This window comes from Phascolarctos cinereus, unplaced genomic scaffold, assembly GCF_003287225.1.
Source record: "Phascolarctos cinereus isolate Bilbo 61053 unplaced genomic scaffold, phaCin_HiC Scaffold_3;HRSCAF=262, whole genome shotgun sequence".
Taxonomy (NCBI): Eukaryota; Metazoa; Chordata; class Mammalia; order Diprotodontia; family Phascolarctidae; genus Phascolarctos; species Phascolarctos cinereus.
Window position 1 is genome coordinate 183,979,331 of NW_027555736.1, and position 13,800 is coordinate 183,993,130.

Sequence of the window (13,800 nt, forward strand, 5' to 3'; positions counted from 1 at the left end):
CTCTACTTTATGATCCCATCACTTCCCATGGATTCAATTATCATCTCCATGCTGCTGATTCTCAATTCTATTTATCCAGCCCCAATTTCTCTGCTGACCTCCAATCTCACATCTCCAACTGCCAACAGGCAGACATTTCAAACTGGATATCCTGTAGACATCTTAAATTCAACATGTAGAAAACAGAACTCATTATCTTTCCCAAAAAATCCTGCCTACTTCCAAACTTCCCCTATCATTGTTGAGGGTATCACCATCCTGCTAGACCCCCAGATTTGCAAACTACATTTCATCCTTAATCCGTCACTATCTCTCACCCCCACATCCAATCTGTTGCCAACGTCTGTCGAATTCACCTTTGCAACATCTATCAATATGCCCCCTTCTCTCCTCTGATATTTCTACCATTCTGGTACAGACCCTCATCTCCTGCTTGGATTCTTGCAACAGACTGCTGGTTGCTTTGCCTGTCACAAGTCTCTCCCCGTTCTAGTCTATCCTCCAATCAGCTGCCAAAGTGACTTTCGTAAAGCACAGGTCCATGTCACCCCCCCTATTCAATAAACTCCAGTGGCTCTCTATCATCTCCAGGTTCAAATATAAAATCTTCTGTTTGCTGTTCAAAGCTCTTCATAACCTAGTTCTACTTTTCTAATCTTCTCATATTTTACACCACCTCCCAACTCCCCCCATTTATGTACTCTTCTTCAGTCCAGTGGCACTGTCAATTATACAACTGTGAAGCTATGGTCTAACACAGAAAATACTCTGTGAAATACTGTCTTCTTATTTTCATCCAGAATACCAACAAAATGTGTATAGATCATCCTCATAGAGAAGAGAAAATAGGCATATGAGTCTGTAATTACAAACTTCTCAATTGTCTTTTTTTTTAATCTGTGATTTTTTTGTCAGGTCATTCAATTCTATCCACAAGCACCAGAAAAGATGAAAAGATGCTGATACCGGTAACCTCTTATTTGTTGTCTGTTAAGCTGAAATTACTTTTATTTCTGTGCTGTGTCTTCAAACTTTCTTCTTGAATAAAGTATTTATGCTATAACAGCAAAGGCCTTCTAAGTAGGGCCTTAGATCACTTTCATTTCTTATTCCTGAATTATACTTTATGATTTTTTTTTGCTATGCTCCCCTGTGACTTCCTTCATAAATATCAGTGTATATGTAATTTGATTTGAGGGATACTGTTAAATTTTTCATAGAATTTCTTTGCCTCTTCATCCTCTGCAACAGATGCTTGTTCATAAGCTGGGGTTGGTCTTTTTGTTTGTTACAGTCTTCATCAGAACTTCAGAGAAATGTGACCAGGTAACCCACAAAAATATTTCTGATTCCCTTTGAGTATATTATCAAATCAAATTCCACCAATTCGTCAATATGTGAACTATCCTTCTATTTAGTTATAATTTCCTTATACTCAACTTCATAACAAAATTATCTAGGTCCAACTTATTTAAAAGACAACTGAAGCCAAATTAAATTTAGACTACTTAAGACAGTGCCTCATAAATACCTATCTTATATCACTCTTCTTAACTGTTTGCACAGCTGATCCATTGATCACAAATAAAATGGTCATCAAGGGTCACATTTTTTGACCTGGCTATTCATTGACCAAACTTTAAACTCTGTGTAGAGAGACCAGAGCTTCCTGCTCAGATGTAAGACCAAGATGCCCCACTCCTGCTCACTCTACAGTTCAGGCAAAAAGATCCAACCCTATACCTATGAAAATATTTATCAGTACAGGTCAGATGCATACCTATTATCAGAAATACTTCAGAACACAAATTGTGCTATTAAGGGTTAAACATACAACTATCTATTAACTATTAACCAGAATACAGACACAGCCAATTGTTCATTCTCCAAGAATAAAATAAAATATATCCTTAAAACCACCTCAAGTACATCCTACTTCTCATCAACACAGCCAGGAGATACCATGCCTTCCCTGGAGAATTTCACCTTTCACATGTCACACCAATTGTCATCTCTGTCTTACCCGAAGTTCTTCCCACAGCTTTGTTCTCATTTCTTGGCCTTGCTTTTTTATTTCTCTTTCTTTAAATTGTTTTTCCACCAATAGTTTGTCAAGTCTCTTCATCTTTTTAATAGCTTCCTGAAGTTGAAGATCTGATTCTTTTATTTTGGAAACATCTACGTGAAATGGAAAGTAAAAATTTGTTTAGCCTTTAGAATTGGAACAGATCATCTAGTTCAACCCCCCATTTTATAGATAAGGAAACTGGGGCTACTTGCCACATGTATTGCTACTTCTTGGACCTTTAGTCCATTCATTGCCCTTGCCCAAAACCATTCTCCTTCCTATTCTCCATTTATTCAAATCCCATCTCCCAACTAAAGATCTTCAAGATCTACTTCAGGTTCCACCTTCTCCATGAAGTATTCCTTGAACATATTAGCTTTCAGTGACCTCTCCCTTCCTTTGAACTACTATAGCAAGTAGTCTTGCCAAAGTATTAAAATTGCAAGGCTTTTCATTATCTATTTTTTTCTTTAATTCATTGAATCTCCACAGTAGGTAAAGCATTAAACTAGCCAGTGGTAGAGTGGAAATGGGCTGAACTTGAAGCAAAGAGGACATGGATTAGAGTACTAGTTCTACCACTTTGGGCAAATCATTGAACCTGAGCTTCAGCTGCTTCTTCTATAAAATGGAAACAAGATTATTTGCAGCACCTAATTCACAGGAATTGTTGGGAGGAACTTTGAAACCTTAAAGGGCTACGTCAATAATAATAATTTTTATTATCATAGCCAACATTTACACATCATCATAAGGTTTACAAAGTACCTTACATACAATCAGACCTCACAATAACTCTGTCAGATAGATATTATTCCCATTTATTAGATAGGGAAACTGTGGCTCAGAGAGATTGTATGATTTGTCCATAATAATATAGTTTATAAATGGCAGAAGACAAATTCAAACCCAGGTTTCTTCTGATGTACAGATCAAGAATCTTTTCACTATACCATATTGGAAGCCATAAATACATAAACATATATATATACATACACACACACACACATATATACATATATACACATATATACATACATATACACACATATATATAAACATATATACATACATATTCACACACATATACAGCCACACTTGGGGACAGGAAGATGTAAAAGAACAGAACTTGGCCTCAAGAAGCTTATACTATGGTAGGGGAAATTAGACACGGACACAAGTAACTACTAAACTTGGAGCTGAGAGACATAGGTTGGAGTCCTGCCTCTGACGCTTAATATAAGCTACGTCACCATCAGCAAGAGGTAAATGATTTCATTACTTCTGAGCCCCAATTACCTCATCAGTAAGATGGAAGAAAATAATACCTGTAAGACTTGCCTTAAAGTAGCTGTGAAAATGAGGTATGAATGAGATAAAGGATATAAAATGCTTTGCAAACCACAAAGCATTATTCAGATATCAACTATTATTATCATTACAATGAATAAAGTTCTATATGTGAACAAAGAAATCTCAAAAAAAAAAACTTCCAGGAAATGTTTCATTTAGTTAACCAGGAATTTCCTTGAATTTTTATTTTTAACATTAAATTCTAGGAAATTGGAACCACTTAGGGCCTTTGAAATTATTCAAATTTTAAATTAAATGTGACTAAAAGTAATAACCTTGCAGGGAAATAATCAAATATTGAACCACTTTGGGTTTTTTTAGCCTTCCCACAAGAAGCCAGCAGGAGTTTATACAGTTACATGAAAGAAAGTCACAGCTTCTGAGATGTCGAAATGATCAATCACATTCCCCCTAATGGGGCCACTTTGTTTTTGAAGGGGAGGAGTCTGCAAGAATATCAGCCCTATTAATGAATGGGTACTGTAACACTTAATGCAGCCAGTGGAATATCTCTAATTCCCCACTGCCATTCCTAACATTCTCAGCTTGTGTCTACTTGGGTGGTCAAAAGATCAGGTATTTAAAAGTGTCTTACACAGTTTATACAGCTACTATAGTAAGATAAATACAACTGACATTTGTCTTACTGTACTGTGGTCCACAACAAACCTAAACCATACTACCTTCTTTCACTTGGCTTAGGATATCCTTAGGCATGTCAAAGAGAGTGAAATACTGAACTTCATATTCATCTTCTGAAGCAATCATACTGGAATTAAGTTCTTGTAATCAAGCAAAAACAAAAATGACAATATTCAGCCTTTCAAAAATTAAGTAAAACTAAATAAAAATTCACACATACGAAACAGAAACATTGGGTCTGTGTCCTGACTCCAACATTTACTATTTTCATAGCCTGAGTCATTTTAACCATTTAAGCCTCAGTTTACTCATCTATAAAGTACACAGATCTCTATTACAGAGGATTACAGTAAAAAAAAATGCTTTATCAAGATTAAAGCACTATGTTATCATATTGTTATTATGAGTGTGATTAATAAAATGTATTAATAAGTTATACTTATCATATAATTTCAATCATACAGAGGTTTGTGAAAAGAGACAATTTCTCATCGTGGATAGATTATTGGGTTAGAGATAAGTACTTATCATCATGGGTACAGTCATGATGATGGCAGTTCAAATACCATATGTAATATTTACCATATGAACCTGCATAAATCACTTAATCTCTAGAGTCCCAAGCAACTCTCAATCTATGAAATTTTAAATAGACAGCAATCTGCATCAATGTGGATGCAAGTGTCACACAGGGAGTTCCATATGTTGAGGAAATTAATCATCATCATCATCATCATCATCATCATCGCTGGCATTTACATAGAACCTGCTAAAAATCACAGATCCCTCATAGATTTGTGTAAAGATTTATAGAATACTTTCTACTAAATTAATATGTAACAGTATTTTAACAACTAACACTTTTTCTAATGCTTAATACTATATTTCTTTATATTTTGATGTATACATGATTATATAACCATAGATAGACATTTCCTCAAGCCATAAAGATCAAAATTCCTGAATTCCTTGAATGAAGATTTAGAAACTGGTTCCCTCCATGTTTTTCACCCTGTCCAGTTCATGCCCAGGTCTCTCCATACATTCTCTATATCAGCTACCCTTCCCATTCAGAAGCTCCAAAGCCACCATAAAGGTCAGAATTTCACCTGCAGGCAAGATGTTGTACAGATATGCTCTGAAACACCATATTCCATTTAGAACTTTGAGGCAGGTTAACTCTTCAAATTCTTCTATGATTTAAGTTCTGCCCAATGAATCAGCCTCCCATATTGCCAACATACTTGGTTTCTCAGCCCCAATCAAAGCCTTACTACCTTCAATGAAAGCTGTATGTCCACACTATCTCCTTTTGAACCCTCATCTCTATTTTGATCATTCTTCCTCAGGCCCATTGCACTACAGTTCAGCAGTCTCCTAGCTCATTCACTGTGGTCCTTTGAAAATCCATCCTATTTTCAAACTCCTTTACATCCCCTAATGCTTCAACTAAACTTATCCTACCTACAGGCTTTAGCTAAAACCTGACTTTCCCATGAGAATACCACATACCTCATAACTCCCTATCCTAGAGGCCACTTTCTCTGTAACCCTACATTCACACACACAGTTAGGAGAAGAAAATTGGCATATTCTTCCCTCCCTCATGCTACTTCCATACAGTTTTTCTACCTTCATCTTTCAACAATCATATCCCTTTTAAAGCATATGTAATCTATTTATCCCTATCCTCACTGTGGTCATCTATCACCTTCCAAGTTACTCTTTCAACTTTCTCAATGGCTTGGTTCATGGATTTCTTTAATCTACCCCCAGTAACCATCTTCAGAGACTTGCAATATTCAAGCTGATAATCTCACTAAATATCTTTTTTTTTTTAGAATGTAGCCTTTGTGGTTATTATTAGCCTACTAGCATACCTGAATACTCAGTGCAAGAAGCCTTGATCTGTTCATGTAAATTGTGGTCAACCTTCTGAGTATCATGTTCCTTCTTACCATTAATGCTGCTACTTTCCCTGAAATTGTAATTTTCTGTATTGCTCTGCTGGCTACTACTGTTCAAGTTGATTGAAGTATCAACCTAAAAATAAATTTCAGATTCAGTTGTATTTTTAAAATATAATTTATATTTTAAATAAATACTTAGGTGCTAATAAAAGCATCAACCTGAAAAATCAAGGTGCACATACAAACATCTCTGGGTGTTTTTATATACATACATCATATACATATATATATACATATACATATACATATACATATACATATATGTGTGTGTGTGTGTGTGTGTGTGTGTGTGTGTGTATATATATATATATATATATATATATGTATATATATATATATATATATATATATATATATATATATATATATATATAAACACAGAAATACCACTGCCCTTGCCAAATGCAGCACAGCAGAACCCAGACCTAGCTATGCACACACCAAGGACAGTTAAAGCTTAGTGAGATGCCAAGAGTTTCATGAAAGGAAAGCTGAGATGAAGCTTAAATATTCAAGGTTACTGTGAGAAGATGGGGATCAAATTGAGGGAACAATAAGAAAAAAATGCTTAACTGTAGGATTTTATTTGATTGATTGAGATAGATAGATACAGATAGACAGACAGACAGACAGACACTGATTATAAGACTGACAGAACTTTACACAGAATTAAAAGAAAAACTAAAAGGCAAAGACCAGCAAGTAAAAGGTCAGCCTTTTTGTAGGAAAAAGCAACAACAAAGATGTCATCACACAGTTTTCCTTTTCCTTCTGGTGCCTAAGTAGTTGTATGCACATTATCATAATTCTGTGGGCACTTAATACTTGGGATGGGAGGAGAAGTGGAACACAAAGTAGAGAGCCTATAAAATACCACAGACAAATTAATAGCTTATACATTATAACCCAAATGAATTTCCATCAGATCAGATTTTGATTAGGAAGAGGGAAGAAAGAAGGGCCAAACTTTGCCTACTGTACAATTTCACTTAGGAGTCCTGCTCCCAAGTACCCAAACCCAATTAATTGCCTTCCAGCCATCTTCCCTGTGCTCCATACCTGCTGACTCCTCTCTTCCCAATTACTACTGCCTCTCACATTACCAATTTTCTTTCTGACACTCAGCCTATACTCCCATCATACACCTACCTTCCTCTCTGTCCCATTTTCTTTCTTCATTATTTCCATACTATACCAGTTATTCTCCCAAAACAAATAAATGCTTCCTTATAAATATTCTGGGGCACCTAAGTAATGCAGTGGATAGAGGGCCAGGCCTGGAGTCAGGAAGATTCATCTTTCTGAGTTCAAATCCAGCCTCAGACACTTCTTAGCTGTGTGACCCTAGGCAAATCGCTTAGCCTTGTTTGCCTCAGCTTCCTCATCTGTAAAATGATTTGGAGAAGGAAATAGCAAACTACTCCAGTATCTCGGCCAGGAAAACCTCAACTGGGGTCGTGAAGAGTCAGACACGACTGAAACAATTGAACAACAACAACAATAACAACAACCTGCTACTTGTAACTAATGTGCCCTTCTGGCTGAATAACAGAACTTGTAAGCTATGATTCTGTGTAAGTGCTGATTCACAGAGTGCTTCAAATCTAGGGCAACTTTTCTAGGGACCCTTGCATGATAGAGTCCCAGAAGCTATGCTGAATTTTAGAAAACATTCCAAAGTATAATTTATTTTTCTAACCAAAATTTACCAAAATTCTAGTGAATTTAGGAGTAATTTAGTCCTTACTCTTCAGAAACCTGAAGCAATACTAGTGTAAGAAACACTAATAAGCTGAAGCTGGTAAAGAGTATTAAGAACAGCCCCAAAATAAAGTTGATTTGTAGCTTTACTGGGGAAAAGACATTGCTCAGGAGCATTAGACAATCACAACACACAAGGCAGAGGAGGCAAAACTACCAAACTTTTATTATACTTGTTTTCTCCATGATCCAAATGACCACATTAGATTCTCCCAGGAAAGACAAAGTATGGCTGGGATTAGAGTTGGGACCCCGGGCAAATCAGTGAAAACTCCAGTGTTTCCACATTTTTCTATGACTGTAAGATGCAAATTAGCTGCTTCTCTGAATTGGTAGAGGTGGTTTCCTCACCAAGAGTTTCCCGTACCAATAAATCCACAGGGCCAGCCCCCCTCAAGAAAAATTCTTCTTTGATTCATTATTTAAGGCTGCTAGTCTAGGAATACTGATATATCCCAAGAATTAAAAATGAATTTTACTCAAAGGTCAAAGGCAAGGAACTTGGTAGGCATAGGCAAACCATCCCACTTGATCCTTCCATCCCTGCTAACTTCCATCTTATTTCTTTTCTGCCTTTTGTAGCTAAACTCCCTGAAAATGTCATCTACAATAGGTGCCTTCAATCTCTTTTCTCACTATTTTCTTAACCCTTCCAACCTCATCTTTCAACTAAAACTGCTCTCTCCAAAGTAATTAATGACCTCTCAGTTCCCAATCCAATGGCCTTTTCTCAATCCTCATTCTCCTCGACCTCTCTGGAGCTTCTGACACTGTTGATCATTCTCTCCTCCTTGATCCTCTCTTCTCTCTAGGTTTTTGGGACAAATACTCTCTCCTGGTTTTCCTGACCACTCCCGTGTCTCCTTTGCTGAATCCTCTTCCAGATCATGCCCTCCGACCATAGGTGTCCCTCAGGGCTCTGTCTTGGGCTATCTTCTCTTATCCCTCTGTACTACTCCACTTGGTGATCTCATCAGCTCCCATGCATTTAATTATCATCGTTACGCTAATGATTCTCAAAATCTACCTTTCCTGCCCCACTCTCTCTTCTGACCTCCAATTTTGGATCTATAATTATCTGTCAGTCATGTCAAACTCAATATGCCCAAAACATAACTCATGGTCTTTTCCCCAAACCCTCCGCTCCCTCCTATCTCCCCTATTACTCTAGAGAACAACACCATCCTCCCATCCCTCAGGCCCACAGCCTAGGGTTCATCCTAGATTCCTCACTATCTCTCACTGCTCCCCCTTCCAAGCTATTGCCAAGACTTGTTGATTTCACCTTTTCAACACATCCTGAATATATTCCCTTCTCTTCTCTGACACCACCACCACTCTAATGCAGTCCCTCATCACCTCTCATCTTGATCACAGCAATAGCCTACTGACGGGTCTGTCTGTGTCACGCCTCTCCCTGTTCTAATCCATCCTCCATTTAACCATTAAAGTGGTTTTCCTAAAACACCAGTCCAATCATGTCGTGTCCCACCTCCCCACTCAATAAACTCCAGTAGCTTCCTATCGCCTCCAAGAGCAAATACAACATATTCTGTTTCAGCACTCAAAGCCCTTCATAACCTAGCCACATCCGACCTTTCCTCACTCCTTGACACGTACTCTTTGATTCAGTGACATTGGTCTCCTGACTGTTCCACAAACAAGGCACTCCATCTCTTGCCTCTAGGCATTCCCTCTGACAATCCTTCATACTTGGACTGCTCTCTCTCATCCATTCTGACTACTAAACTCCTTGGCTTCCTTTAAGTTTCAACTAAAATCCTACCCCCTCCTTTGCCAACTCCTCTTAACTCCAGTGCCTTCCCTCTGTTAATTATTTCCTATTTATCCTTTATATTGCTTGCTGTGTATATATTTGTTTGCATCTTGTCTCCCCTATTAGATTATAAGCTACTTGGGGTCAGGGACTTTCTTTTGTCCTTTTCTATACCTCCAGCGCTTAGCACAGTGTCTGACACACATCAGGCACTTCATGTATGTTTACTGAATTGAAGGATGTCATCAGAGAAACACAGGGCTATAAAAAACAGATGGGCTGATTGCACCAGAATAAGAGATAACTGATGGCCTGCTACACTGTAGGCCATCTAATCCATCTAATATCAACTAGCAAAAAACTATCAGTACATTGGGTAGACTCTCTACTGAGAATTTAAAGAAGGATATGGACAAGAGGTGCATAGGATACATGGCACAAATGGCTTGTGATGCGTGTCCATAGAGGGAATACCCACAAAGATATCACACAGCCATCTTTGTCTACCAAGGAAAATGATCTTTAGACTAAAAAGTACGGAATAGAAATGGCTAATAGGGAGTTGAAACCCAAGATAAGCAAGGAGATAAGAAAGCATAGCTGCCTTTGATGAGTTCAAGTGCTAGCTAGGCCCAGGAAAATATATGTCAGGATGCCAAAAAAAAAACCAAACCTGGTAAATGTGCATAATGGATAATTTTAAGGAATCTTTGAAAGATTAAAAGGAATGGGAGAGGTACTAAGTGGCCAGAAGCAAATGAACTGACTTAAGAGAGAGAGGGAGGGAGGGAGCAAGGGAGGGAAGAAGAGAGAGAGAGAGGGGAGAATCTGCATACTACAAGTTGGTGAGCTTAACTTGAACTCCTGGCAAAGTTCCAGAGCCTATTGTTAAATGAATGGAAATAGTGATCACAAAGAGTCAGCATACTTTTATGAAGAACAGGTCATGGCACACTAATATAATTTCTTTTCTTAATGAAATTGCTGCCTGATAGACAAGAAGAATGCTGTCGAGTTTACCAAGATTTCAGCAAAGCATTTGACAAAGATTTTTATGTTATCCTTGTGGACAGGATGGAAAAATATGGGTCAAATGAAAGCAAAGTAGGTTGATGTGACACTAGCTGAATAACCAGTCCCAACAAATAGTCCATGTCAATGTGGAAAGGGTTCCCTAGTGGAGTGACCCAAGGATCTGTCCTTGACCCTGTGTTCTTTAACATTTTTATCAATGACTTAGATGAAGGCATAGATGACCTATGTATTGATACAATCTTGCAGGGATAGCTAATAGGTGAGATGACAGATCTAAAACCCAAAAAGACAGTTTAGAATAGGAATGGGGAATCTGTGGCCTCAAGGTGACATGTGGCCCTCTAGGTCCTCAAGTGTAGCCGTTGGACTGAACCCAAATCCTGATTTGTTCTAAGGCCACAGGTTCCCCTCCCCTGGTTTAAGCATATCTTCTAAGATAAAATTTAACAAGGATAAATATAAAGCACCAACTTCACCTGGGTTCAAGAAATATGCTTCACAAGTATAAGATGGAGGAAGTATAGCTAGATTATCCATCTGAAAAAGATTTGGTAATTTCAGGGAGCTACAATCTCAGTATCAAGTCAAGAGTATGACCAAGAGAGGCCTGGTATCCTGAATAAGGGGGTGATGGCCCTGTTCTACCCTGACTTGGTCAAACTACATCTAAATCAGTTTGGATACCCACATTGGAAAAAGGAGATTGATAAGATGGAGAATTTCCAGAGAAGGAAAATCAGAACAGTGAAGGATCTCAAGTCCATGTCAAAAAAGAAGAGATGAAAGAAATGTGGGCTGTTTATCCTTAAAAAGAGACAACTTGGCAAGAGACCACAAGAGTAGTCTTCAAGTATCTGAATATTTGTTCTGCTCAACCGAGTGGGAGGAAATCGAAAAAAAAAAGGCAGATTTCAGCTTGACATAAGGAAAAATCTCCTACAACTGGAGTTGCCCATAAGTGGACTGGGCTGCCTCAGCTAGAAGTGGCTTCCCCTTTTTAAGGTCTCCAAGTGAGGGCAAGACAACCATTTGCTAAGGACACTGGAGAGGGGTTTAGTTAGGTAGTAAGGTGGAGCAGCCTCTCAAGTCCCTTCCCATTCTGGAATTCAGAGAAGTAAAAAATTACACAGTCAACCTTAACTTTTTTTTTTATTTAGGAAGCATAAGATTTTATAGATACACATTACTTTAAAGTAAAAAAGCAGACCATGTACATGTGACTCACCATTATTCTGAAACAAACTGCGATGAATTTTCCTTATTCTAGTCTAACAACTTTCATGAGACTTTACTTTTCAAAATAAACTCCAAAATTCCTATCACCTAATGCATATGACATATGTGTATCTTTTTCTTGAAAGGTCCATAATTTTAAACTCCTCTCCGTTCTTTAACTGTGGGATAACCCTACATCACCATATTGATAAGCATTTAAAAATGCACCTCCACTTAAGTCCTATCTTGTCATCACATCACGGCACAGATGTGACTCCGGGTTCTTGAAAAGTTGCCAATTGAGCACAAGTTCTGGCAGGTCCTGCTAAGCTTGAAAAGCTTCAGGTACAGGCCTGGTCACAGATGGGATGTCAGTTGTCCAAGTACAGAAAGACTCCTGAGCAAGTGGTTAGACACCAGATGAGAAATATTTTTGAGCAGTAACTCATAAAGTCATCTAGTAAGCATAGAGGGGATGCAATTTGCCTTGCAAGATAACATTCTATAAATAGCACATTCCTAGAAAATGGCAGACCATATACAATATATATATACCTATTTCAGCTTTAATAAAGCATAAATTTGGATGGATTTTCCTTGAATCTGACTAACAAGGATTCACTAACTTTCATGAACCTTATCCTTTTATATAGGAGACCAAATTTGTGATTTAACAATAACAAAATCTTGGGTTTTTCATAGTACTGAAGCTCTGTACACACAGGTCAATAATACAGTTGTTAGTTATTTTAAAATTCTTATTTTAAAAATATCATAACTCAAGGATGTATGTCACAAATATAGTGCCTGCGTATCAAAACTATATACCAATCTTCCTTCTACATTCAAAATTGGTTAGGCTTTTATTAGCGCAATATATTTAATTTTCTGCTTCAAAACTTAGATAAGATGTAAAGATTTTGAAGCATAAAAAAAAGAATGACCAAAATAGTTAAGTGGTTGGGGATAATAAAAGATTTATGTTCCAAATAAATACTGGGATCATTCATCCAAAAGAACGAACTTAATGGTTATAAGATATTTATAATGAAACAATACGGCTATCAGTACACATTGTATATCCACTGAAGGTGAGTAGGGACCGAAAGGAAAGAAAGCACTTGAGTTAGACAATAACAGATTTGTGCATGAGTTCTGAAAATCATTCAACTCACAAAAATTGTATTTAATTGGCACCACCACCATCCTTTTCTATGTTATCCAGTCCCCATGCTCTCTCTCCTCTACTGCTTCCTTCCCATACTACTGGGCTAAGAAAACATTGACTCTCCCTCCACCCTCCCTGAGAGCCCTTTGTTTCAGTCTCCCCTTTGCACCATAGGCCACCTTGTGTGATATATGTTGGGCTCCCACAATGGCTTTATACTCATTAAAGGATAGGACTACATCATTCCTAATCTTTGCAACACTAACAGTGTGCATATGGTAAGTATTTAATTTTTGTTGAAATCAACTGAACAAATGTAGCTTAAATTTCACCCCAATGAACTCAGAAACCATGAAAATCAAACACGAATTTGAGAAAAATAAAACTTCTTTTCAAAGTAAAACATTAGCTATGCCTACCAGCACCTCTATGTTATCTGTGGCTTTCTGATTGGCCAAGAGTAAAGACACAGCTCTTAAATTCTCACAACTGAAAACTGATCTCTCTGTTCCTCTCCAATCCATGCTCTACATAGATGCCAAAATTATCTTCCTACAGTACAAGTCTAAGTATCTTACTCCCCAGATCAAACATCTTTAGTGGCTCCCCGTTACCTCTAGAATAAAATATGAACTCTTTAGTTTGGATTTTTTGAATATGCTTTGAGGCTTTTATCAAAAATCCCTGCCCAGCTGCTTCTTCCATCCAGACTTTGATTTCTCTCTAACTAGAGAGAACTTTATCTGCTTCTGACCTAGCAATAAGGAACATCTCATCTTGTTTTTCCAGCACTCCTTATCAGCTCTTTATC

General features: G+C 37.6%; 1 protein-coding gene across 3 annotated transcripts in view; it reads right to left on the reverse strand.

Annotated features, from left to right (window-relative positions):
* Positions 1–13,800, reverse strand: part of FSIP1 (fibrous sheath interacting protein 1) — a 255,854-nt gene that overhangs the window by 230,775 nt on the left and 11,279 nt on the right. For 2 of the 3 annotated variants that reach the window (XM_078151333.1, XM_078151332.1), the window contains exons 3-4: positions 5,944–6,106; positions 2,024–2,178 (exon numbers count right to left, since the gene is read on the reverse strand). In XM_078151333.1, coding sequence (XP_078007459.1) covers positions 2,024–2,178; positions 5,944–6,106 — 318 coding nt within the window. Of the gene's footprint in view, positions 1–2,023; positions 2,179–4,104; positions 4,200–5,943; positions 6,107–13,800 lie in introns of those variants that run through there. The other variant, XM_078151334.1, reaches the window with a different exon arrangement.